Source organism: Nesoenas mayeri (assembly GCF_963082525.1).
Source record: "Nesoenas mayeri genome assembly, chromosome: 13".
Classification (NCBI taxonomy): domain Eukaryota; kingdom Metazoa; phylum Chordata; class Aves; order Columbiformes; family Columbidae; genus Nesoenas; species Nesoenas mayeri.
The window spans coordinates 2,514,091-2,538,123 of record NC_137550.1 but is presented as its reverse complement, the minus strand read 5'-3'; the positions used below and the strand labels follow the sequence as shown (position 1 = coordinate 2,538,123).

General features: G+C 48.4%; 2 protein-coding genes across 4 annotated transcripts in view; one reads left to right on the top strand and one right to left on the bottom strand.

Moving 5' to 3' along the window:
* The window catches only part of TEX11 (testis expressed 11), a 30,740-nt gene extending 23,418 nt beyond the window's left edge, over positions 1–7,322 (top strand). Inside the window, exons 22-29 of the mRNA XM_080352625.1 lie at positions 208–317; positions 870–986; positions 1,825–1,897; positions 2,799–2,948; positions 3,981–4,089; positions 5,059–5,179; positions 6,023–6,187; positions 7,211–7,322. Coding sequence (XP_080208751.1) covers positions 208–317; positions 870–986; positions 1,825–1,897; positions 2,799–2,948; positions 3,981–4,089; positions 5,059–5,179; positions 6,023–6,187; positions 7,211–7,285 — 920 coding nt within the window. The 3' untranslated portion in view covers positions 7,286–7,322. The remainder of the gene's footprint in view (positions 1–207; positions 318–869; positions 987–1,824; positions 1,898–2,798; positions 2,949–3,980; positions 4,090–5,058; positions 5,180–6,022; positions 6,188–7,210) is intronic.
* A 6,953-nt stretch (positions 7,323–14,275) lies between these two features.
* DLG3 (discs large MAGUK scaffold protein 3) overlaps positions 14,276–24,033 on the bottom strand; it is a gene marked incomplete at both ends in the record, with an annotated part of 51,362 nt that continues 41,604 nt past the window's right edge. Inside the window, 9 exons of one of the 3 annotated variants that reach the window (XM_080352440.1) lie at positions 14,276–14,382; positions 16,018–16,109; positions 17,067–17,176; positions 17,751–17,923; positions 18,100–18,201; positions 19,150–19,200; positions 19,912–19,953; positions 22,852–22,951; positions 23,484–23,559. In XM_080352440.1, the coding sequence (XP_080208566.1) occupies positions 14,276–14,382; positions 16,018–16,109; positions 17,067–17,176; positions 17,751–17,923; positions 18,100–18,201; positions 19,150–19,200; positions 19,912–19,953; positions 22,852–22,951; positions 23,484–23,559 (853 nt within the window). Of the gene's footprint in view, positions 14,383–16,017; positions 16,110–17,066; positions 17,177–17,750; positions 17,924–18,099; positions 18,202–19,149; positions 19,201–19,911; positions 19,954–21,098; positions 21,145–22,851; positions 22,952–23,483; positions 23,560–24,033 lie in introns of all 3 variants that reach the window. The other 2 variants (XM_080352442.1, XM_080352441.1) reach the window with 2 other exon arrangements.

Genomic DNA, 24,033 nt, shown 5'->3' with positions numbered 1-24,033 from the left:
GTGTGTGGTAGAATGGATACTTGGTTATGGTGAAATTATTAGGACAAAATTTGAAAGCATGAATAAGCTATTTTCACAAATCACTAATAATGGTGTTTCTTGCTGTTGTTAAATGAGCTGCTGATGATATTTTGGTTAAGAAATGTAATTGTAGAATGTGAACTGCCTATTACTAGAGATCAGAATTGAATATCTGTAATGTTGAAGATTTTTATTCTAGTCTTCATTTTTTTATGTCTTTGTTAGCTTGGAACTTAGCTGTACAGTTCAGGGGCTGCCCTGAAAAGATGAGGGATTTTTTTCTGCTGTCTTTCAAGGTACGTACTCGTGCTAATAGTGATTCTGATGGAGGAATATTGTCATCTGTCTAGTTCTGTTGGAAGTTACATGGGTGCATCAGGAATCTCCTTGGAGATGTGCTTGTATGCTCTGAAGATGGAGCACTTTTGTCAGGAGATTGACTTGTAATACAACATGTAAGCATTATTGTCATACTTTACACGCTACTGCTTAAAATGGCATAAAAACCTTAGACCTCAATGAGAACTTTCTAAGATAAATGGATTCTGATGTTTGGAAACTGTATCATTAATATAAACATTAATACAACCGACCAGCCCTGATCTCCGTACAGGACTTCTACCAACACTGCCAGTTTTGTGTGTGTTTGTAGAGAGGGTTCTCCAACACTGCGTTACACTTAAATAATCTCCTTGTGTAATTGTGCAAGTAAAATTGCAATATGAATATGCACTATTCATGACTGATTACTAAAAGTGTCATAGAGGAGACTCAGCAATTGTCTGTTCATCAGCAAATTCCTTTATAAGGGCAGGATTCTCAAAACCTTTTCCTATTTTTGGTGACAGTTTTCCCAGTTTTGTCCTTCAGACAAAGCTGTTCTAATAGCTCAGAAGACGTGCCTGTTAATGGCAGCTGCAGTTGATCTGGAAAGGGGGAGACAACAAGTAACACCTTCCGAACAGGTAGGGCATTGCTCTATGTTTTTTACTTTTTATCTTTGCAGTCTTAGTTTTTACACTCAGAACAGGTTATTGAGAAGGTAAGCATGGGAACCTTTCATAGTTAATTAGAATCAGTGCACCTAGTGCTTTCCAGTCTATTGTAAATGGTAGATTTCTGTAAATTAGTTCTGTTGACTTCAGTGGATTTGAACAGATTTAGATCAGCAAAGGCTCATGGCAGTACCTTCTCCTAGAGCAATTTCAGTCTGCCTTGTGTATTATGTGAGGAGTCTGCTGCTAAACATTGGTTGGTAATTACTGTATTTTTAGGATTATGCCATTCCTGAAAGTAGTTACCAGTATGGTTGTGATAAAGCTCACTTTTTTCTTCACTTTTTATGCATGCATTCTTTTTTTGGGGGTGTTGTACTTACTGTGATTAGAAGATTAAAGGAAATGTACAGTGGCTATGAAGGAAGTATGGAAGTCTGCTGTACACTGATTGTTGTAGAAACTTACTTTTGGGGACAGCAATGCACAGTAATTCGTGTTGTGGGATTTAGTGGTTTGTCAGTCTCAATAGCACTGTTTTATGCATGGGAGCTAAACCAAATGATGTCCCATAGGAACCCATATGGTTCTTTCTGGACCAATGGAACGTTGTTTGAGATGTGGAGGTCTTTGAAAAAGAGAGAGGAAAAAAAACCCCAAAAAACTAACTGGTGTAGGTGATTTACTAGTTAGGGTAGTTCTTAATTTGTTTTAGAGTTCAGTATAAAGACCCTGTTAGTTGTGACATGTATATTGCTTTCACTTTTAGAACGATGATAAAAATAACTTCTTACATTTTGTAAAATAGGCAGAGCTTTTGACTCAAGCCCTTCAGCATCTCCAGGCATGCAAGGACATATGGAAAGTTCTGAAATTAACAGGTAAGCTGCAAATTCTGTCTGTTCGGCACTTGTAACTCTAAGACTTAGTCACTGTTTTCATGAAAAATACAGGGCATATGGAATTGCTGTCTCAGCTGAAGAGAGTTGAAGCAGATATACGGCAATATGATAAAAGAATTTGCAAAACCAACTACTGGTTTTGTATGTTATTGCAGGCTTTTTTATTGTATAGGTGCTGTGAAGCGTGGAACAATCTTTCAGAGTGAAGTTCAGTTGACTGTACTGTCTTAAATGTTAAGAAACTCCAAACCCATTCGCTCTAGAATGGAGTCGTTGTAGCGCTGTATTAATTTTTACTAGTCTCTTTCCATATGGGGCATTTCAGAATTGAGAAAGTCCCACTACCGTGCTTTGAAGTGCCCAAACCCATCTTCTGTTCCCTGACTATTCTATGACAATTTAGATCAAATATTAGTGGAGACTGGCATGCTTTCAGCTGGCAGCTGAGATGCTGAGTGACTGTTAGCCTAGAGGGTGCATACTTCACATTTTTGATAGTATATTGGTAGGAAAAATCTGTTAGGCATTCCTTGTCTGTCCTGCAGTCTGGTTTCTTTTCAGTTATAGGTTTGTACCTGCCTGTGGAAATGGCTTCCCTAGTAGCTGTTACCTTGCTGAGGAGGGTTGCATGAATTTGGGCAATTACAGATAGTGCAGATTTTTAGGGGGGAGTGCGGAGGCATGGTGGTTGGTGGAATTGTGTGTGAGGCGTCTGAGGTTTCTGTCCAAGACTGCATCAGAGTTCAGCTTTCTCTACTGTTAAACCTGAGCACCTTACTGGTTTTTGTGTGTGTTGGAAGCAAAATATATACCTTATGGTACACTACGTGACTGTAAGACAATGAATTATTACATACAGGCAATTCTATCTCTTCTGTAGGAGATTTTGCTAAAGACCCAACAGACACATTGTTGCTGCTTTATGAATTTGAAGCAAGATCCAAACTGAATGATCCAACGCTCCACAACCTTATGGAGTCAGTATGGGAGCAACCACAAATAGAGGTCAAGACGCTAGAAATCATTGCATGTAAGGACTACATTTGTACTTTTGTAGTTCTTCAAGTCACGAAAACTAGCTTTTGTTGCTCTTTTCTATTCATTTGAGGTGACCAGGCTTGTCATGTATTGTGCAGCACACAGAAAATGGGTCTACCCATATATATTTAATCCTGAAGCAAAGATCCTTAGGATCTCAGCAACATCAGGAGATCTGTGTTTTGAAATACTGTATTATGTGAATGATGAACCAGAAATTAGCGACATCCTTCCACTACTGGACCCTGAGACATTTGTATAGGTTGTGAGTCTGGAAAAGTTTATTCAGACAGACTTTTACAAGCTCCAGACTGGCAAAGGCCAGATAATGTGCCTAGCTGATTCACGCTCCAATACAGAAGTTTTAGGATGTGGGCTTCAGATAGATATGCAGTTTCAACTTAGCATAGTTAATCTGTAAACAGTACTTCTCTATACTGTACTGTATTTTCCTCACAAAGTTTGAGTCATGCCTTCTTCAGTCATGCCATGCAGCACCCAAGGAGGATGAGTAACATTTAGAACTACCATGGCAGATCTTTGGAGACATTCTGTAGGATTGAATAAACACCTGCTTACCTCCCTTGTCTTGAGGGAGTACACGCCTGGGCTTGGAAACACCACACTGACATCCTGCTCCTGTCTAATTTTTCCATCCAGATTTTCATGTTCAAGGAGACAAACAAAACAATACTCTCTGCTTTAGAGGGTGTGTGCCCCTCCAACCCCCCCCCCCAATTTTGGGTTACTGTACCAGAAGTACAGCAGTAAACAGCAGTGCAAGTTCTTGTAAATTATGAAATCTACTGTGCTTCTGATTTGTAGTCCTCATTGATGATGTGCACAGTAAGAAAGTAGTGGAGAAGCACTAGGTTGTGACTGGCCCAGGCATTAAGCAAATCTCTTTTCAGTTGTTCATCACAAGGGATCTGTCAACATTCTGTAGTTTATTTTAGTGACCAATGGGATTAAAGTCTGGCTCCAGTCATTTCTTTTTTCTTCTCTATTTTCTTTTGCTTTTAAGCATTAGCAATGGAATCTCCGGCTCGGTATCCTGTGCTGTGTAAGAAGGCTCTCAAGAGTGCACTAAACCTCCACAGAAAGCAGACTGTCATTGATGCTGTGAAATTTAGGTTAGTGTTACCACATAACCTGTGGCTGGAAATGCTGACAGGGAATAAAGCCTGCAATTTGGAACAAGTGGATTTTAGCTTATGTACGAGGTTCTGCTTGCTGGCCAGCCAATGTACATCTCAAGTATGACTGCCTAATAGAGGTGTTAAACGCAATTTGTATACTTGGTGTATTTTCTGAAACAGTTGTATTTCCGATAAATGAATCTATTGAGGAAGGAAAATGAAATGAGGTCTCTGGCTGTTTCTTGTGAGGGAGGTGTTCGTTTCAGATGCTGCCCTGCAGTAGTGAACTAGCTATCTCAAAGTCAATGAAGTCAAAGGAAATAAAAGACTGAGAAGAAAGCCATGAGTTGTAAGTTAGTGATATGATGCCATAGTACATACATGATTAATTTTGCTGTATAACTGGCTCTCTAACAACTGTACCTTACAGAATTTGAAAAAACAACCTGGTGTGTGTCCTTCTCTCTCGCTTGTATCCCGTAAAGGATTTTTATTTCCTTTCCAAGTTCCTTGCAGTAACCAATGGGCAAAGGCAGTTGTTAATATTGCCTTTCTCACTTCACACTGAGAAAGACAGCTGTGGTTTTGGAAACCATGTGTTTGTTGCTGATTTTCTGAGGATAACGACTACTTAGTTCTTGTTGGTGAAGTTAGGAAAGACACTGTTTCCTTGCTGTCATGTGTAGCACCCTAGAAAATATTGTGTCTTTCCTTCTGTGTTACTTTAGAGCCCAGCAGTGAAAATAACGAAGGGCTTGCTGCTCTTGGCTCTCTTTTTACATAGTTTGTATGAGTGAGATCTGAAACTCGGAAAAGTATGTTTCTGCTATGTGTAGTAATCACCAAGGTAGACATGTCTATCTGACGATCAGAAATATCAGTTAGTGTTCTGCTGATACTAAAAAGTAGCTGTTTGTGCACATGGCAATTAATGCTTCCCTTTCTCTCTGTTTCAATTCCCAGCAAATGCTTACATAGTTTGATTAATCTTTCTTTGCCGACTGGATTAACAGACTTGGATGCCTGTGTACTGCAGGAGGTGTGGGACTACTTTGAAGATGCTCTGAGCGTAGTCAGCAGCACAGTAAGTTCAACAGGAAAATGAGAAATTGGGAGATAATCCTAAGCACCTTTTTAAAAATTCTCATCAGACTGAGAATAATTAGTAGAATGAAAATTATATAGTGTTATATGTGGAGCAGCTAAGACTTCCTCAGTAAAAGATACACTGATGTTACCTCAAAAGAAATGCCTCTTGGATATTTAGAACTGAATTATGAATTTCCCTGGACTTTCTAAGGGCTTTTTTAGAGACATTTAAGGCCAAATTTTCAGTGTTAGAAGCAAATAAATAATGACTTGTCTTTCTTTTCCCCAGTTGAATCAGTTCCCCACCAGGTTCAAGGTATTGTTGGTACTCTGGCTTGTGTTCTGCAGTTACAAGGGCAGCTTTCACTCTGGGAAGCCATTGCCACAGTGCACAGGGACGTTCTGAAGACAAAAGAACTGCCGATTATAACCTGTAGTGAGCAACTGTGTCCTATTCAGTACTGTTTGGATAAAGTGGGAAGTACCGTGGCAGCAAGTTCAGCCTGTCTGCAAAGGGGCTGTTGGAAAGCTTGCTTCCATTCTAGCATCATTCCCAGTCCCACAGAATTGTATTTTCTGACCTAACAATAGGTAATTGCATCATTACCCATGTTGGAAACAAGCTGTTTGGCAGTAGTATGGATTAACTGTGCAGCACAGTATGGCCCTGAAGGAATTGTCCTTTGCTTAGGAGAAAACAAACACACACAAACAAAACCCCACAAAAAACAAGTGTTTTCTCAGTCTACCACTAAACTCTGATGCACTCTTTACTTGTCACGTTTAAAGTGAAGAGTGTATTTTCTGATGAGCTGCTGCTTCTTGTTTGCTGTTCCAGGATGCTTACCCAGAGGTCGAGATCCTTTGGTTGATGACAAGAGCCTGGAATACAGGAATATTTCAGTATACTGTCGGTAAATATAAGGAGGCTGAGCAGTGGTGTGGATTAGGAATGCGTTTCCTCAATCACTTAGGATCTCTGAAGAAAAGCTATGAAGGCCATGTAAGTGCAAGCAGGTGGATTTGAGGATGTGGGATTGGATGTCTGGCCTGAATTCAAGTTATGGATGTGGGTGAAGAAACCACTACAGATGATCAGAGTTTCAGGAGAAGGACAGTACCTAAATATTTTTGGAGAGCTTGATGCTAAAAGACTTTTTCAAAGTGAGGCCAGGAAAATGTTAACAGTCAGTAGAAAGAGTAATGTGGTGTCCTTTTACTGGAGGGATCATGTAAATGGCTGATTGGAAATACATTTCTGACAACTTGTGGCCATGGGAGAACCCTTGTACCTGGCCTGCTTTCACTAAAATCAAGGTGCCGTACCAGTTCACTTAAATCAGCTGTTGTATGAATACTTTCAAGCTTGATTTCTAGTATAAGCTAATGTCTTATAAATGGGGTTTAAGCTGATGTGAATGCAATTATGAAAGCTCATCTTTTCAGGTGTAGCTTAGCCACTTCCTGCGAGGGAGAGATTGCAGGGCTAGTAGTACCTCTGTAGAAGGCAAGGGCATTTTCTTACTATGTCACAACTAAGCTTCTCTACAGTTTTTGGCTGGTGTTGCTACCTTGATTGCAGTGCAGTGCAGCCTGGCTGGTGTGTGCTGTCCTCATTCTCCTATGCACAAGCCAGGCAATTAAGGGCTGGTTGCAATTTTTATACCATTTTAAATACATCAGTTAAGACAATAAGAACTGAGATCACTCCCTTCCATCCTCAGCTATTCTCTGACTCCATGAATAGATTTATTCACTGATATAAGGCTCAGCTATAAGCTATGCTTTATGTCAGTATAAATAAAATAATCTTTGGTTACACTGATTTAACTGTGTTTTTCGTACACCACTGCATTTAAATCTGTGCCAAAATCTTTACATCAGTATGAGTTTTTAGGTTTGTAAGTTGGTGGTAGCCTCGTACCTGTTGCATTGCTTCTGTTCCCTGTCACTTCGTTGTTTTATCTAGTTGAATGATATGACTTTATCTGTCCTTGTTGACAACTGTGGTGCTTATATTCTTCAGATGATTGGTCTTTACAGTGAGGTTCTGGACAAACTGGACAGAGTAAAAGGCTTTCTTCTAAATGAAGAAGAATAGTGACAGCCCCAACTACAAAAAAGGAAGAACAGCAGTCTCTCTCGGAAACGTTCTGCTGAATGAAAGAGGCCGTGAGCTCTGTGAAGGGTCAGGGGAGCAGTGGAAAAGAAACCAGGATATCCTTCTTTTTGGCAGTTAAGTTACGTACTTTTTAGGAAGTGTTTATGGAATAAATGCATTGTTTTTCCTCTAGGGAATAATTTCCTTCTCTGGAGCTATATAACAGATAGAAATAAACTTTTTCATGAGATGTGTCTGCTGTTGTGTAACAGGCTGCTTTAAATACCTGATTTTAGTAGTAAGTGGCAATGAGAACAATGAAAGTATTCCAAGACCACTTGTCTCCTCTGGATGTCAGAGCTGACTTGCTACAGAAGTATTTATCAGATTGATTAGTTTTCAGTCTATTTTAATATGGACAAGAACTGAGAGCTGTTGGCCAGTTTTACAGTTTAGTGAGAATAAAAAAAAAGCAGGTACTATTTAGCTCATAGAAAAAGCTAAAGCTTTGGCTAGGTAGTGCTGTTCATAGACTGCTTTGATGGATGCGCTCCTGTTAGAACAGGAGGTAAGGGAAGTATTGGGAAGTTTACAGGATCTGGTGCCGGTGACGGCAAAAATAATTACGTTCAACTGGAGGTTATGTATGTGTTCTTATTCCAGAGGTTTACCACAGGGCCTTAATTCTTCAGGCTGAGGCAGTATGAGCAGTGGAAGCTGCTTCCCCTGACCTTCAGTGGCATTCCAGTCAGGGTGCCCCAGCAACTCACCCTGCTTGCCTGATGCAGATGGCTCCTGCGAGACACACACAGGAGGGTGGATCTGTTGAGAATAAATTGTGCACCTAGCAAGCTCAGTTCATCAGGTCTGATTTGGATCTCTGTGAGCTGCAATGCACCCTGTGCTGCCTGTTGAACTAAAGGACACCTCTGAACCCACAAAAAGCCAGGTCACAAATGCCACAGGAAAGCCTTTTGGAGTCACAGTTCAGGTGCTGTGTGTTCCATCACATTAATGCAGGGACTGTAAATTATGCCATAAGAATCAAAGGTGCCCAGTGCTGCCTGTAGCATCTCTTTGGTGCCTGCAGGGCCAGCTTTAATTATTGTTCTCAGGTGTGACTTGCATAAACACATAAACAGGTAAAGGTGTCACACTGTACCAGATGAGAAGGTCACATTTTCCCAGGAAGTGTAGCAGGTAATTACATACAGCCGTAGAAAGCAGCAACCATTAACTGTGTTTCTTGCTACAGCCAGAATTGTTTGAATATTTTCCTTGGAGATGCTCAGATTGATTTCTTCTATGCTTTACTAAGGAGTCCAGATCAGTTCAGTTACAGACTCTGCTGATAGTACTTCTCACCTCTTCTCTGCTTGTTTTTGCATTGTACATTTTATTCTAGGATTAATATTTGCCATAGGTTTTAAGTAGGGCAAGAATTCCTCTCCTAGTTGAATCAGACCTTAATTAGCTGGATTTCCAAGAGGTAGTTTGTGTGCAGTCACTCTGCAGGTTTTTGTGCACTGAGTTTGCTTTTGTAAATACAGGCTGGGCCACTGGTTATTTTACTAAGCTACATGCTGCTTTATAGTTCAGGAGCCCAACTAGGGTGACTGTGGGATACAAACATTTTTTAAGCCATCAGCAGCTGACCAAGAAAAAAGACAAAAAAAATCATCAGTGTAGCTCATTCCTCCCCCAGTCTTTTTTTTTATTGAGCAGTGGTTTGTTTCAGCGCGGACAGCCTGGGTGCTCACCCCGAGATGATACTAACAGATCGCTCCAGAGGGCGGCATTGCAACTGTCGTTTCTGATTTACACATTGTTGTGGAAGCTACAGGGTGTGCTGGACACTTGCTCCGTAACTGCAGATTTCCTCCTTGCTTTTGAGAACATGAACGTATCCTCCAAGGGAGCAGTTCACAAATTCCCCCCTTTCCCCAGCCTGTAGGTTGTGCCCTTTTTTCCTGATCTCATAGTTTTTAACTGTTCTCACCAGTACCAGAGAACCAGTAGGAGCACTGGTTCTCCAGGAGCTTCACTTACTTGGGTGCACCTGGGGCTGCCTCCCACCACACCGGCTGAGTAGAGCCTCACTGTTCATGTCGTGGCTGCACTGAGCATTCTGGAAAGGCAGGAGGGGAGAGGGGCTGGCTGCCCACCAGCACTTGGAATCCATCAGAATCCATCAGGAATCCAGCCTATGGCAAATATTAATCCTAGAATAAAATGTACAACGCAAAAACATGCAGAGAAGAGGTGAGAAGTACTATCAGCAGAGTCTGTAACTGATCTGATCTGGACTCCTTAGTAAAGTCTGTAGCATAAAAGAAACCAAGGTATAAGGAAAAGGGCTGAAGCTTATTAGAGCACTGGGCAGAAGCTGTTAAGCAGCACACTGGAACTAAGGGAGGAAATGTCACTGTCACCCCTGCAGTGAGCCAAGTGTGGCCCCAACAAGGTCCTGCTGCTCGCACCATTAACAGCTGCTGCACCGACTGACCCAAACAACTCATTGTTTTTGTCCTCAGGGTTAAAAAAACCTAGAGTCAAACAACATGACCCTCATTTTGTAGGAAAGGGATATAAACAAAGACTAAGCATCAGGGGGTACTTAAGGATTCTTCAAGGAAAGAGACACCTTTAACATGATAACTTTACCTCCTGCACAGCAGATGCTTCAGTGCCATGGATCCTGCTGTGACAGCTTGAGGAGAGCAGAGAACAGCAGGCCTTGAAGGTTATGCTGCCAAGCACCATTAGCGAGAAAAGCTGTATCTAAGACAGCTGTCCAGGTGCCTGCATCTCAGGCACCAACAGGGAGAAAATGGTTGAAAAAAATTATTATTAAATTCATGTATTAATAAAACCCACCTTCCAGCAGCTTCACAGATCCTGTGCTCCTCTCCCTAACAAGGGCCGAGACAGTTAATTAGCCAGAGCTGCAGCCAGAAGCATAGCCATGTTTCTCTATAGCACAAGCGGCTTATGGTCTAATTTTCTAGAAGTGTCTTAGGGCAGATTAGTTTCATGCTTGTTGCAGGTATTTGTAACAGGATATCTTGGGAGAGAAAAGAACCACCCCCACCTACATTTCACAAAGGGACAGGACCATTAATGGGATGACTCTGCTATTGTGGCGTCCAGAAGGACTTTGCTAAGGTCCTGATAAGCAGAGTAATTTGTCCTTAGCCAGAAAAACAGCTTGTTAAAAAAGCTTCGAAAGAACCATTCTTTCCCTTCATGCCACTCACGTTGGTTATTCTTCCAGTGATTGTCTCCACCTTACAGGAGTGGCATAATTTATTTGAGAACATAATCCCCTATTCCTCTCCCCGCCAGGAATCTTAGTTTCAGTGTCAGAGCAGATGGAGATGACACATCACAGACTGCACAAGGAGCGGTGGCTGCAGATCCACGTCCTGCAGCTCAGAGCTGCTGGAACTTCGTGGACTGTCCAGAGCAGCCTGGCAGCCACCGTGGCAGCCGTTAACAGACAATGTTCCTGTGATACTTCACATCAACAACTTCATCACGCCAAATCCATCACTATGTAAGGCAACAGTCTTGAGTTTCGGGAGTGGTAATGCCAGCATCAGCTCTGCTTAGCAGCTGTTTAATCTTCCAGTGTTTTACTGACAACCACCACCACAAGACTGTTGATCTAATCAGCTAAAGGAGTTTCCAAACTGTTTTATTTGTCCAATAAACTCCACATACTGTGAACTGTCTGCAAACAGTATGCCATGCTCAGTGCAACACCCCTGTTCCCCTGAAATCTCATTTCTCTTGTGTGCAGTTTGAAAGAAAAAAAAATCAACACATTCAAGATTTAAAACCCCAAACCCTCTCACCTTTCAATTAGCTCAGCTAAATGACAAAGCAGATTCAGGCAGGAATGCATAACAACACCCCATTAACCACATTTGTCTTCCAGTGAACACTCCTCTTCTCTGCACTTAAAGGTACTAGAAAAAGATACTAGTTGTCTTTACAACTACTTCTTCTCTCTGATGCCTAAACACCATATTAAACCATAAAAAGATGCTCTGTATTAGCCAGACTATGTTTACTTTGCTGGTTTTACATCCAATACAGAAACAATTATGTAGCAGCATATAAACCCCATTATTTGATCTGCATTTCTAAAGCAGATTCCCCACAATTCAAGCCATGACCCAAAATACATTTTATGGTGTCACGACGTCAGACCGCGGTCAACCTGTGTTATAACAACCCAACCAAAAGAGGTGGTTACAGCTGTAAATAGTAGCTCACTTCCTTTCTTTTCTTTTAAAAAAAAACCCCTTCCTTTTTCTTTTAGGCAAGTTCTCAGTGACAACCTTATACTAAAAAAAAGCAATTATCTTTTTTTAGAAAAAAACATTGTCGATGCATAAAATTGCTGTGGAGAGACCATATCAATAGTTGCTAAGATCAGCGCCAAAAAAACCCAGATCTGGCACACAATGAAGGACTCTACAACAAGGCCTCAAAGACAGAGTTCTTTGCAACTCTCTGTTTATTAAAAATATATGTCTCCTTGGAAGAAACACTGATAACCAACTAGTGTTGTCATGATCGATTCGATACTGTCAGCTATGCCACGGAGTACAGCATCTTTTTCTCCATGTGACTTGATAAAAGGGAGACAGGCATCAAAGAAAAAAAGACAGGAACGGCGTGACTAGCAACTTAAGGACTTTTGTTTCACTTACTCCACTTCTCCAGGAACGGACGTTTGCAGCAGCTGGAGCAGTGGGGCAGGAGCCCCGATGCTGAACAGGAACCTGTTGCCACAGTTTGCTCCTTTAGGGTCGGTCCCGACAGCAGGATCCTTCCTGCCCTCCACCGCAGCACGGCTCTGTCCCGGGCAGCTGCTCGGTCCCTGCAGGGCTCCTTGTGATGCAGGACAAGTGAAGGCAGCTTCTCACCATGTACAGTCTTACAGCAGTTCTGGTTCACGTTGAAAACCATGACCTGTGCACGCCGTGCGCTGAGATGCAATAACCGTTACCTTCGGGGTAACCTGCACATTCACTTATCCCTATAAAAATAGTGGGAGGTTGGGCCAGGACTTACCTGCTCGTGTGTTGACCTCCTTTGCTCTGGTGCCTGGCACGGTGTCTGACACAGCGCTCAGTTCTGTCGGGTGGCAGCGCTCTGCACGGGCACCACGAGTGCCCGGTGACACCGCTCCTTCCCACAGGCTACGCCAGGCCCCCCAGCTTCGCACAGGGCTCTGCTCCCGTGATGGAGCCTCATTCCAGTGTGGAAGCCAAAGCGTCCTCAAAGACACACATTTCTCAGCTTAGGACCAACTGTTCCAGCATCGTTACCTCTCTTGAAAAATCCTCGTGCGCAGCAGATGGGTGCAGCTCTGCGCCCCCCTGCCCCACCGACCTGCCAGCACAAGGCACCCAATTCCATTTTCTAAGGTGACCTTCAAAGAGGGAGCAACACCCAATTTCAGAAAGAGAATTTATGCAGAGATGTCAGAAACAGAACCAGGCCAGGTGGCCGCATGTTCACCTGCCAAGCCCCAGCTCCTGCAACAGCAGGCAACGTCCCTGCTGTGCTGACAGGACATCCTGGGACCACTATCTGCACCCAGCAGAGCCGGGGATTTGGCACAGGGCAGGGAAGAGAGCGAGGAAGGTTTTCAGTCCTGTTACTGATGTGGAAAAGTGTGAGCGTCCATCCAAGGCACAGCTGGGGCTTCTCCTGCCAGCGGCTAACGCTGAAGGGAATGCCAGTGTGCTGCTGCCAGCTACAGCGGGTCATGTCACCTGTGCCCACAGGTACAGGGCCAGCCCAGCATCCCAGGTTTTCCACAGCAACATAGGACAGTGAATACATTTGTTCCACGTGGCCGGTGGAGGATTTCCTAACTAAGCACTGCAGATCTAGATTCTATTTACAATAGAGCCAGCTTAAAAAACAAGTTAAAAAACTGGATTTTATACCCATTCAGTTCATTATTAACAAGAGAAAAATGGAATAATGAGAAAAAAAAAAAAAGCCAACACAGCAACACAATATGGTTTTGGTTTAAAATCAGCTTAAAAAAATAGAACCAAAAGGAAACCTCTCATGCAAACACATAAGGTGGTGTGTAAAACAATGTGCAATTTAATATGTAGTATCATCCATTCTCTTGCTCTGCAGCCTCCTGCTCAGTCTCAGCCTCACTCAGATCAGCTGCTGCTCCTTGCTGCGCTACCCTGGACCTCTGGTCCCTCCGGCACAGGCAGCGTATCAGTCTGCTCTGCCCCACAGGGCCGGGGGCTGGCAGGAGGCTGGTCCCGATGGGAGACGCTTCCAAAGCACCTGGTACCGTTTTGAGCTCTTCCTGCCCAAGTGGACTCCCTATGCCCAGCGGTTGGGACAGAGGAACTGAAAGATCCTTGCAATAATACAATACCTATGAAGAGAGGTCCCTCAGGTTTCCTAGTCCACGTACATATATATATATAATATATATATAATATCTCTCTATATATTATATATAAATTACATATACAGATAAATAAAATGCTTTCTGCTGCCTTTCTGTCGCACTGTTCAGAGCTGCTAGACAGTCGCACTTGGAAAAATACCCCTGGAGCGCCAATACTGGCTCGTGTGCTCAGAGTCTGTTGTTTCACTCACTTCTTACGTTAGTCCTTAGCTGCCTCCTCCCATCTTGATTCCTGGTTTAGTTAATAATAATAATAATAATAATAATAATAATAAAAAACGACCTTGAATGGGTTCTCATCTGTCTCTAATGGAGCAGTTGGAAGGTCCATGCAGGAACGGTGGGAACAGTCACGTGATGAATGAGTTCATCCCAACAAAAGAAACAGGACTAGAAAACTCAATTTTGCGACGATCTAAAAAAGGAGGCAGGAATAGTTTTCATATCCTCCCCCTTGGGGCAGAGGGCTTGGGTGGGGTGGGACTTCAGAGGTCTTCTGCTCACAGGGAAGCAGGTGGGGGACATCTTCAGAGTTTCTCTGGGGACGAAACCCAGATGTAGTGCCCGGACTGGTCCTCAATGATCTGTTTGATTTTGCTGTAAATCTCTTCAAGAGAGTCTCCTTGTACGATGGCTGGAAGAAGAGAAAACAAGCAAGACCCTGAGCACCAGGCAGCGCTGCGCCTTCCCTGCCACGAGCCACAGGAAAGGACTTTCACTCTGCAAAGGGGCTGTTGTGACACGGCCAACACCTAAGCATGACCCAACTCGTGCCAGAGGAGCTGTGACAGGTGCCCGATGACAGAGGGTTAACCCAGCGTCCCCAAGGGGATTAGCGCGAGCTGATCCCGCACTGGCAGAGCTTCTCACCCCTGTGAAGTGCCGGACAGGTTCTCCACACTGGGCTGCTAATCAGCTTTGCAAACTGTGTCACGCCACCGCGCCAAGGCTGCGGGCAGCCGGCACTGCCGCCCCTCCGCCGGCGCGAACCGGGGGACCAGCCGCTCCGCGCCCAGCGCGTCCCCGAGGTGACAGGTTCGTCCATCCCCTCTGCTCGTGTTTGGCGCTTCCTCTGCTGCAGGGTGGGAGCCGCAGCCCCGCCAGGCTGGAAGAGGCCGGCTGAGGGCTGCGTCCCAGCAGTGACTCCCGCCCAAAAACCAGCGACAATCCCGCTGTTTAGCACGGACACGACAGTCAGCACCTCACTGTGCTTCCTACACCACAGGAGGAGGATGCATGTGGAGGGCCAGCGTGCTCTGGTAACTCAGCCAGGACCGTCCTCCAGCACTTCTCTTCCCTCATTACAAATTCCTGGTGCAGAACTTGCTACAGCGACCATCTCTGTGTGCATTACCCACTTCTTTCAGCAACAGGTTTCAGGCAAGAGTGTTCATTTGTGCTCCTCCTGGAAGAGCTCTGGAGCTGCTGCCTGGGGCAGGAGGCCTGGGGAAGGCTCTTACCCTGTTTGTACCCATACATTTGCTCAGCTGAGATCCATTTTTGGAAATTGTTCTGCTTGGGATTTTTCCCGGTAGCTGTAGGGTGGGTAACACAGGGTTTGGCAGGATTACCACTCCTCAGCTTTAGAAGTAACAGTTACTGCACTGGAGGAAAGATGGAAGACCAGTTTCTTTGCCTGCCTCTGATTTTCCAGGATTAATCATGTTACAAACGTCCGTTCCTTAATGCACAAGGACGCCTGTGTCACGAGCAGCTCATCTCTGCAGGCACGAAGTGCCAGGCAGCCCCTGACTAGCTCTTCAGAAAAGACTAGTTAGGAAGCCAGCCAAACTTCCAGTCTTTTTTTGGGAGATGTTTTGTAATAACTCAGGATATTCTCCACCATTTAGGTCACTAATTTTTTATCTTCCCTCTTTAAAACGACTCTTTTCTCTTTTTGAAAACGTTCCCCTCTCCCTCACACATGGAGTTTTATTTCCTCTAGCCTTGTAGTTCCCTGAATATATGCTGGGCTTCCCCTGCCTGGGGATTTTTCTTTATTATTATTGAAGTTGGCAATAAGCTTTCACAACCTCAGCAAATCCTGCCTGACAACTTGCCTCCCTCTCTAGAGCTGGTTTACTCTTATCCACTGATCGTGGAGCTGTCCCTTCGCAGAGCCCTGATGGCAAAATGCCATCCCTGCTTTGCTTTGATGAAGCTGGACGTTTTCCCATGACCCTGCAGCAGGACAGTGCTGGTAGAGAGGTCACAGCTGCCAGCCAGAAAAAGAAAATAAACTGGGTACAAGCCCACTCAGGACACTCACCTGTAAAATACTCTCCAAACTCTTGCTCGAGTTTCATGGCTTTGTCAAAGACCTTGTTGGCCTGTTCATACGTCTGTCTCCGGTTCATCTCCCTGCCGTGTTTAAAAAAAAATAAATACAAACTTAGCTCTTTTTCTTAGCAATGAAGTAAAAATAGCCCATGGAGCCGGGGTGCCTGGGAAGCCTCTGCACACCAGGAATGGAAGCTGTGCAGGACCCAGCTCTTTGCTGCCTTGGCACTTCATCTCAACTTCCAGCACTTCTCATCACCACCACCCCCTCGTTGAGTCCACAGAATTGGACTCAAACGCAGACAATCCTCGGAATTTGCAAGACCACTGCACAAGCCTCCCTGCTTTCCCATAGCCTGTCACCACCCCCTTCGCCGAGGTTTCCTCATACAACACCCAAATAAGCAATTTGATCCTCTCTGGCTTGAGAGGGTTTTCCCAGTCCCCTCGGTGCCAGCAGAGACTCATCTGATCCCAGAGTCCATCTCAAGCTATTGAATTTCCTCATATAGACAACTTTATCTGCTGCTGCTTGAAGAGTTGCAAGCTCAGCTCTTACATCCTTTCCAGGCTGTGCTCCCAGGGCCAGGAGCAGCAGGACGAGCAGAAGGTCCCCCCTGGGCACACAGGAGACGTCCCCTCTCTGGTCCTCAGGGCTGTCCTGGCTCAGGCGCCGTGCAGCTGTGAGCCACCACTACGGGCTGTCAGCAGCTGTCCTGGCTGGACTTGGGGCCCACGTGAGCAGGTTACATCAGGCAAATTTGGGAGCATTTTTAGATTTCCTGTGGGTAACCCTCTTCGGGGCAAACAAAGGTTTAAGCCAGAGCAATCCATGGAGCCTGGATGCACCATGGCTTTAGATGTGGAGGGACACCAGAGACAGCAATGGGCCCAGCTCCTCTTAACAAGGGACAAGTTTAGTGCCAGGAACAACCTCTGCTGCTTTCTAAAAAGCAGAGGCAGCGGACAGACATACAAACCCCTGACATGCCAGAGCTGCTCACGCTGGAGAGGCACAGAACACAGCGTTGCACTTACATGAGAGCTTCAATGGATTTTGGTTTGATGAAAATGGCAATGGGATAAAGTTGTGCTTGCTGCAACCTCTTGATAGCATTGCCAGACACATCCAGGATGCAGTGTTTCCCCTGGAAAGGAAACAGTCGGGATCAGACCTATCTGCAGTCTCCTCTGCGCAGAAACCAGCTTGCTCAGACAGCTGTGCTTACAAAAGAGAGGAGCCACAGAGGTGAAACACCAGCCCTGAGACACAACCCGGCTACCAGTGGCCTTACGTTCCTGCCTGCTTAGGGCAGGACAGCAGCAATGCAAAAGGGACTGAACCTTTCTCTGAGCACATGAAGCCATTTATAAGCCATCAGTACACTCCTGCGGAGGAAGCGTCGCTGTCTCGAGGAGTGCAGCCGGGCACCTTCGCCCTGTGAGCTCCCGAGCACGAGGCTGGAGCTGCCAGCACCCAGATTTTGAGTGGAGTTTGGGTGACAAAGGTAGCACAGGTACAACACCGAGGTGGAGTAGCGCGGCTGAGAAAAGCAGCCATGTGGCTTGGCAGGACTCCAGAGGGAGGAGAGGCTTGTGCCACACTTGCTTAACCTGGGAACAGCCCTTCATTAGCAACACTGAGAGAGGAATGGAACTGCCAAACACACCCGGGTTCGGGCTGGATGTGTCCCGGTCCCAGGAACGCCACCAGACACTCACCCTCTCTGCCACTGCCCGCACTGACTGAATGCTCGTCCCGTAGAGGTTGTCGTTGAACTGCCCGGCCTCTATGAACTTGTTGTCCTGGATGTCTTTCTCCATCTGTTCACGGGATACAACGAAGTGGTAGTCTTGTCCATCCACCTCGTTCTCACGCCGAGGCCTGGTGGTGTCTGGAGAAGAGCAGGCACCATGAGTGAACCCGGGGTGACGCAAGCCGAACCTCCTGGGACAAAACCCACTGGAGCACCCAGTCCCCTCCCTATGCTGTGGGTGAGACCCTGCACGTAGCAGAGACCCTGCTGTCCCCTCCCTCCAGCCAGGGCACAGACAGCCAGCACGGACTTACGTGGCACGCAGGAACCAAACTTGTGTGGGAATTCGGAGATGAGGTCATCATTAATTCGGTCCTTCGTTGGCCCCAGGATGATCACTGGCCTCGCGTAGTGAACTGTGAACAAGAGCCACAACCTGAGGCCCCTCCTGGGCTGTGGGCAGCTGACCCTATCGCTGCTTTTGGCATCACCTTGCCCTCTCCCTGCTGGCAGCAGGGGCTCCTGCTCACACAGGCACCCAAAGGTGCCTCCTTTGTGCAAGTTTATCTCCTCTTGGTCATGGCTAACATCTCCTTCCCATCTGACCCAAACCATCTGAGCTGCCCCAGAGGAGGTGCTGTGGGTCTCCAGGGTTGGGATCAGCAAAGCTCCTCCATCGCTTGGGGCAGGAGTCAGACAACCGGGACAGTTAGGGGAGGATGCTGGCCCAGGTTGCCCAGAGGTGGTAGATGTCCCATCCCTGGAGACATTCAAGGCCAGGCTGGATGGGGATCTGAGCAACCTGATCTAGTTGAAGATGTCCCTGCTCATGGCAGGGGGGTTGGACTAGATGAGCTGTGAAGGTCTCATCCAACCCAAACTATTCGGTGATTCTGTGCCACAGAGCTGGGGGAGTGACAGCAGCCTAAGAGTCTGGTCCAGCTTCTGGCAAGGAGAGACCACTGAGGCTGGGACTATGCAGCCTGAAAAAGGATCTGCAGGGATTGAGCACTGAGCACGGTAAATGCTGAGGATTGCCCTGCAGAAGGGACCTGGGCAAGGCAGGGAGGGATAATCCCACCCTCAGCTGGGGAATAAAGCCCAGCACAGTTGGGTCTTGCAACCCAGACCAGGTCACAAACTTTTCTGTTGACTAAAAAGGAGCGATCAAGGCCAGGAAGAGCCCCATAAGGCAGCGTGTGTGCCCAGCTCCTTGCTGCACACAAGAAACTCCACGTGTGTTCACACGGTGCTGCGCTGGTACGGCGCAGGAGCGGGGAGGTTGCACCGGTTGCACTGGCTGTGCGGGGGACACTGGTGCCCATGCTGCAGTGGGCAAGGAGCAGCACCGCGCCAGGACTTACTTTCTTGCCGTGTCACTGGCTCATAAGACAGGATGGTGTCCTCTTGTCCTTCTGCAACAGAGCCAGGGAGAGGCAGGTGAGCACTCAAAGTTTTCCAGCCCCTCCACACCCACAAGGTCCTGGCTCCCGTCCCCACCAGCCTCCTGCAGCCCTGGGAACACCTCCAGGCTGCCCCTGTCACAGCACCAGCTGACGCAGAGTGTGACAGGTATGCAGCCACCAGCCACTGCGCCACGTTAATCATTCACATTCCAGCCCTGGGTCAAGCCTTCTGTTTCCTTCCCCACTGACGTGGATTTGGGACCCAGTAGGACACACCGTCCTTCCCGCGTGGTGGACGTGTTGCAGAGATTTAGAGAACCCGCTGGGGATAGAGAACATTTGCTGCAGCTGGACCCCCACTGTCTTGTACAGGCTTGGGCTACCTGAGCCACTTCTGCTACAGATCCAGCCTCTGGCCATTGCTTCCTGCAGCAGGCACTGAGGATGGGGGATAACATGGACTCAGAACCCACCACTGAGCCCTGGAGCAGAGCCCTCAGCCAGGAGAGAGCAGGAAAGCAGGCAGGCTCGCTCCAGCCTCCCCTGCCCCTGCTTTCCCCCCACCCCAAGGAGGGAGCTGGTTGCAGTGTCTTGGTGTCACCAGCAAGAAGGACCAGCCTCCGAACAGAACCACCACTGGGGGAAGACAAGATGGAAGTGCCAAAACATGCACACACATACATGCACAGGGCTGGGAGAACAGGTGAGACGCACACTTACTGGAACTGCTCTCGCTGTCACTGGTGTTTGATGTCACACCCTCTGCAAAGCAACCAGAGAGAGCCCCTTCAGCAGGAGCATGGGGACAGCCCAGTTGTCACCCAGCATGACTGACCCAGGGCGGGGCAGCACTGGTCTCCCAAAAAACCCGCACCCCAGCACCCAGTGAGATAAGCCTGTGCCACATGGGCAGGGCAGCATCTCTCACCCTTTGCTGGGAAGCCAGGGACATGCAGGGGGACGCTCGGCCGCTCCAGGACAAGGCTGGGATGCCGGGAAGGGGCTGCCTGGCAGGGCAGGTCTGAGCTTCCCACACCAAGGGAGGGAAGGTGGGGTGCATGGGGAGGAGGGTGCTGGGGTGCGGCATGCACATAAGAGGACATGGCTCCACACCGGCATGGGGATGGAGTAGCTTACCTCTGTGGACAGGGCTGGGACTCACAGACAAGTAACAGTCACAAGACAGTGACAAGATAGGACAGAGATTGGGGTTTGGCTTGCTCAGGCTGGTCCCAGTGCTGCAGCCACCCCACACAGGCTCGCTGGCCACCACCTGCCCCAGCTGGGCTCTGCACCACTCAGGGGGGTGCAGAGTTCGGCAAGGGACTCAGACCCAGATGGGAGGGCCAAGGGGCTCCCAGCTTTGTTGTTTTGCAGCTCTGGGTATGTGGTGCCACAGACGCAGGTGGCAACACTTCAAAACACTGTCACCCGTTCAGCTCAGAGGGGACCCATCATGGTCACAGCCACCTCCCACCTGCACTGACAGCAGCACCAAGTCTTTGAGCATTTAACCAGCCGCCAGCCCAGCCAGGAGCAGGAGGAAGAGGAAGATGAGGAGGCACAGCTCACCCCAGGTGTGGTGGGCAGCCCTCAGCTGGGCTGCTTAGGGTATGGCCAACATTCCCAAGCAAACCCCCCATCTTCTCCTGCGTGCAGCAGCAGCACCGCTTCACACCCTGCAGCCTCTGCTGGCAGATGGGGCATTCCTCAGCAGATGTGGCATTCCCTGGCAGACACCCCGACACACACGGCATTCCCTGGCAGAGGAGCAGCACCCGTGGGGCTCTTCCTTCCCCGCACCCCGAGAAGCGCAGCTGCCCCAGCCGGAGCCCAGCCGTTCCCCGGGCACCACCAGGCATGCCAGTGACGGAAAGTGTGAAGATGCACATCGAAGTTCAACTTACTCAGGTTCTTTGCTCCATAATAATCGTCACTTAACCCAGGGAAGTCCTGATTTCACAGACAGCAAGAAGGGGAGAGGGGGAGAGAAGAGAGCGCGGGAGAGGGCAGTCAGAGGGACGGGGGAGACAGAGCCAGACCAGCATTAGTGACAGGCGTGCAGAACGGCCCAGAGCTGCAACTGCAAGTGAGGTTAAATGTTTTCAGAGCGGACACCATCAGCCCGCTACCAATGTCTCACCTTGTGCAGCTGGACCCCCCCCACCAAGCTCATCCTCACTGCCAAAGATCCCCCAAGGGCCACCCTGGGTCTGGGGAGGGCAGGGTGGCCACAGCAGCATCAACTGGCACCAAGCGCTTGCAGCACTGAGCTGCTGGCAGGAGGGACGAGGTGTTTCTCCATGGGCTGTACTGGTGGGACACAGCAGCTCTGCACTCCCCTGGAACAGCCCAGCCGCTCCAGGCACAGACACAACACAGCCAGTCCCCTAACATGGAGCAGGGGGGCACATTTTTCCCCATCTGTCCATGCCCCAGTGCTTGTATGGGCTGTGGAAACATGGGGGAAGGATCCCCCAGATACAAACCGGGATGGACAGCAGCGGAGCACGGGGAGGGAGCTGGCTGTGGGTCTGTGACATGGGCTGGCAAAGAGCGTTGCCTGCCCCACCGCCATGCTGTACATCACTGCAGGGCTGGCCAAGGGCAGTGTCCCAGTGAGTCCCCAGCTCCAGGATGGGGCTAACCGGAGCCCAGCCACATCCAGGAACTACGAGATATGCAGACACACAGGCCCAACCTTCACCGCAGGCCAGAGGCTTACGCTGGCTGCCAGGCTCACTGTAAACTGGTGCCAGGCTGGCACAGGCAGCACAGGGATGAGGGCAGCCCCAGAGCAGCCTGGCACCAACCTCCTGCCTCTGCATCACCCCAGGAGAGACACAGGAGGGAAGGGCACGTGCTGTACCAGCACCAGGGCAAAAACACTGCTCTGCCTTGCCTATGTCCTCTTCCCCAAGGTGTGAGGACCACAGTTCTGTCTGGGACACTTGTCAAAGAAGTGGACACAGTTTAGCATCTGGCAGGACGAGGGGCTGGGTTTGGCATGCAGCTCCAGTACTGCCCACGTCAGGATTTCTGGCAACAAACAATGTTCTGCCTTTGCAGGGAGTCCCAGGGTGCTGTCAGGTGAGAGCTGGGGACCCCACAACGTCTTCAGGCAAGTACCCAAGATGTGCCTTGGTCACGGGTGGGCAGCTCCTCCAACAGTGAGGGCACGGCTTCCCCATGCCCGCAGGGTTTAACGTGTGAGAAGGGCTCTCAGATGGGAATATGTAGCTGCAAGTCCGTTCTCGGGGAGATGGGGAGCACAGCCCCTCAGGCCTGAGAGGGACAGGAGACGCCCTGCAGGAGGTGACCAGTCCCTTGCTCGGAGGGGAGCAGCCCCTGGCAGGCAGAGGGAGGGAGCAGAGCCCACAGCAGAGCGGGGAGAGCAGGGAGAGGCAGAGCAGGGGGTCAGGCGGATGAAAAGATGAAGACATTGAACATGAAAGAGAGAGAGAAAGAGAGCGCCAGCCCGCAGCCGCTGCTTTCGTTTCAAGCTCCAGTTTCTCCATAGCTGCTGGCATGACTGTGGAGCACAGATCCAAATGCAAGCAGATGCCAGGACCCCGGCTATGGAAACGTGCTGAATCTCTCCCCTCAAGGCAGGGGATCTGAGGGTCACACGCTTGCCCTGTCTGGCCAGCTGCTACTTACGTTCCTGTCCGCTGCTCTCCTGGGCCAGGTTCTCTTTGCTCTTGTAAAATGGAAACTTTCGAGAGAGGCGGAAACTCTTTTTACGTTTCGTTTTGATCGACTGAAGAACATGGAGATGGAAGGGAGGACAGAAAAAACAATGGTGTTTAACGCATGTGGGAAAAATTAAAATGAAGAGACAATGAGGAGCTGTGGCAGGGCAGTTACCCTCAAAAGAAATTATGGATATTACATGAAAACTGTAATGCAGGAAAACAAATTAAGCATGTAGAAAAATGCAGTAGGGATGCTGGGAAGCCAATGGAGCAATCAGCAGCTCTGCAGGGGTAGCCAGGCCGTTCTCCCTTCCTCCTCTGCTCACCAAGCGCTCTGCATGAGGGGTGAGGGCATCTGCCTGCAGCGGCATGAGCTGCCTGCAGCCAGCACCAGCCACGGGCTGTGGTGGGATGGGCTCTGCTCCCCCACCACTCCAACCAGTTGTCCTTCACCCGCCTGGGGCAGGTCCAGTTGTGCTGCTCTTGGCTTTGGGATTTCTCCAGCTGCCGCACCAGGGACTCTGGCTGCTGAGACTCATCCTGCCCCCACTAGCTACCGGCTCCAGGTGCCCCTCTGAGCCCCAGCTCGGCGCTTACCCTGTTGGACTCAATCATGCCAGTCCTGGCGTGGAACTTCACTGTTTTCAACCGTGCTCTCTCCTTCTTTTCCACCCTGATTGGAGTTAAAGCAGAAAAAGAGCCTCTAGTCCCCGGCGTGTGCCCTCTGTGCTGCCCGCCTCTGCACCCTCAGGTGGCTGCCTTGCTGGCAAAGGGCAGTTCCTTCCCAGAGAGGGATGGAGATGGAGCTTCTACCTGGGGTCTGGCCAAGGCCAGAGTCTGCATCAGCAGGAGATGGGACAAATCAGCCTGCCCAGGAGGGGAGGGACAGAGATGGGACTGGCTCTGCAGATGTGAAAGCAGCGCCAGGCAGCTCCTCTGCTCCCTGACACTTCCCCTCTCATGGGACCTGGCTTGCATAGCTGGGCAGGTTGTCAGAGGACACAAAGAGCAGCTCACAGTCACTGCTGTGACTCTACACTCACTTGGAGCCCTTGACTGGCTAACACCAGCTCTCCGTCCCCATGGGGACCACAGAGGGGGCTGAGTGCTTCTCTCTTCACCTGGAGTCCCACCCAGCTTTAGAGAA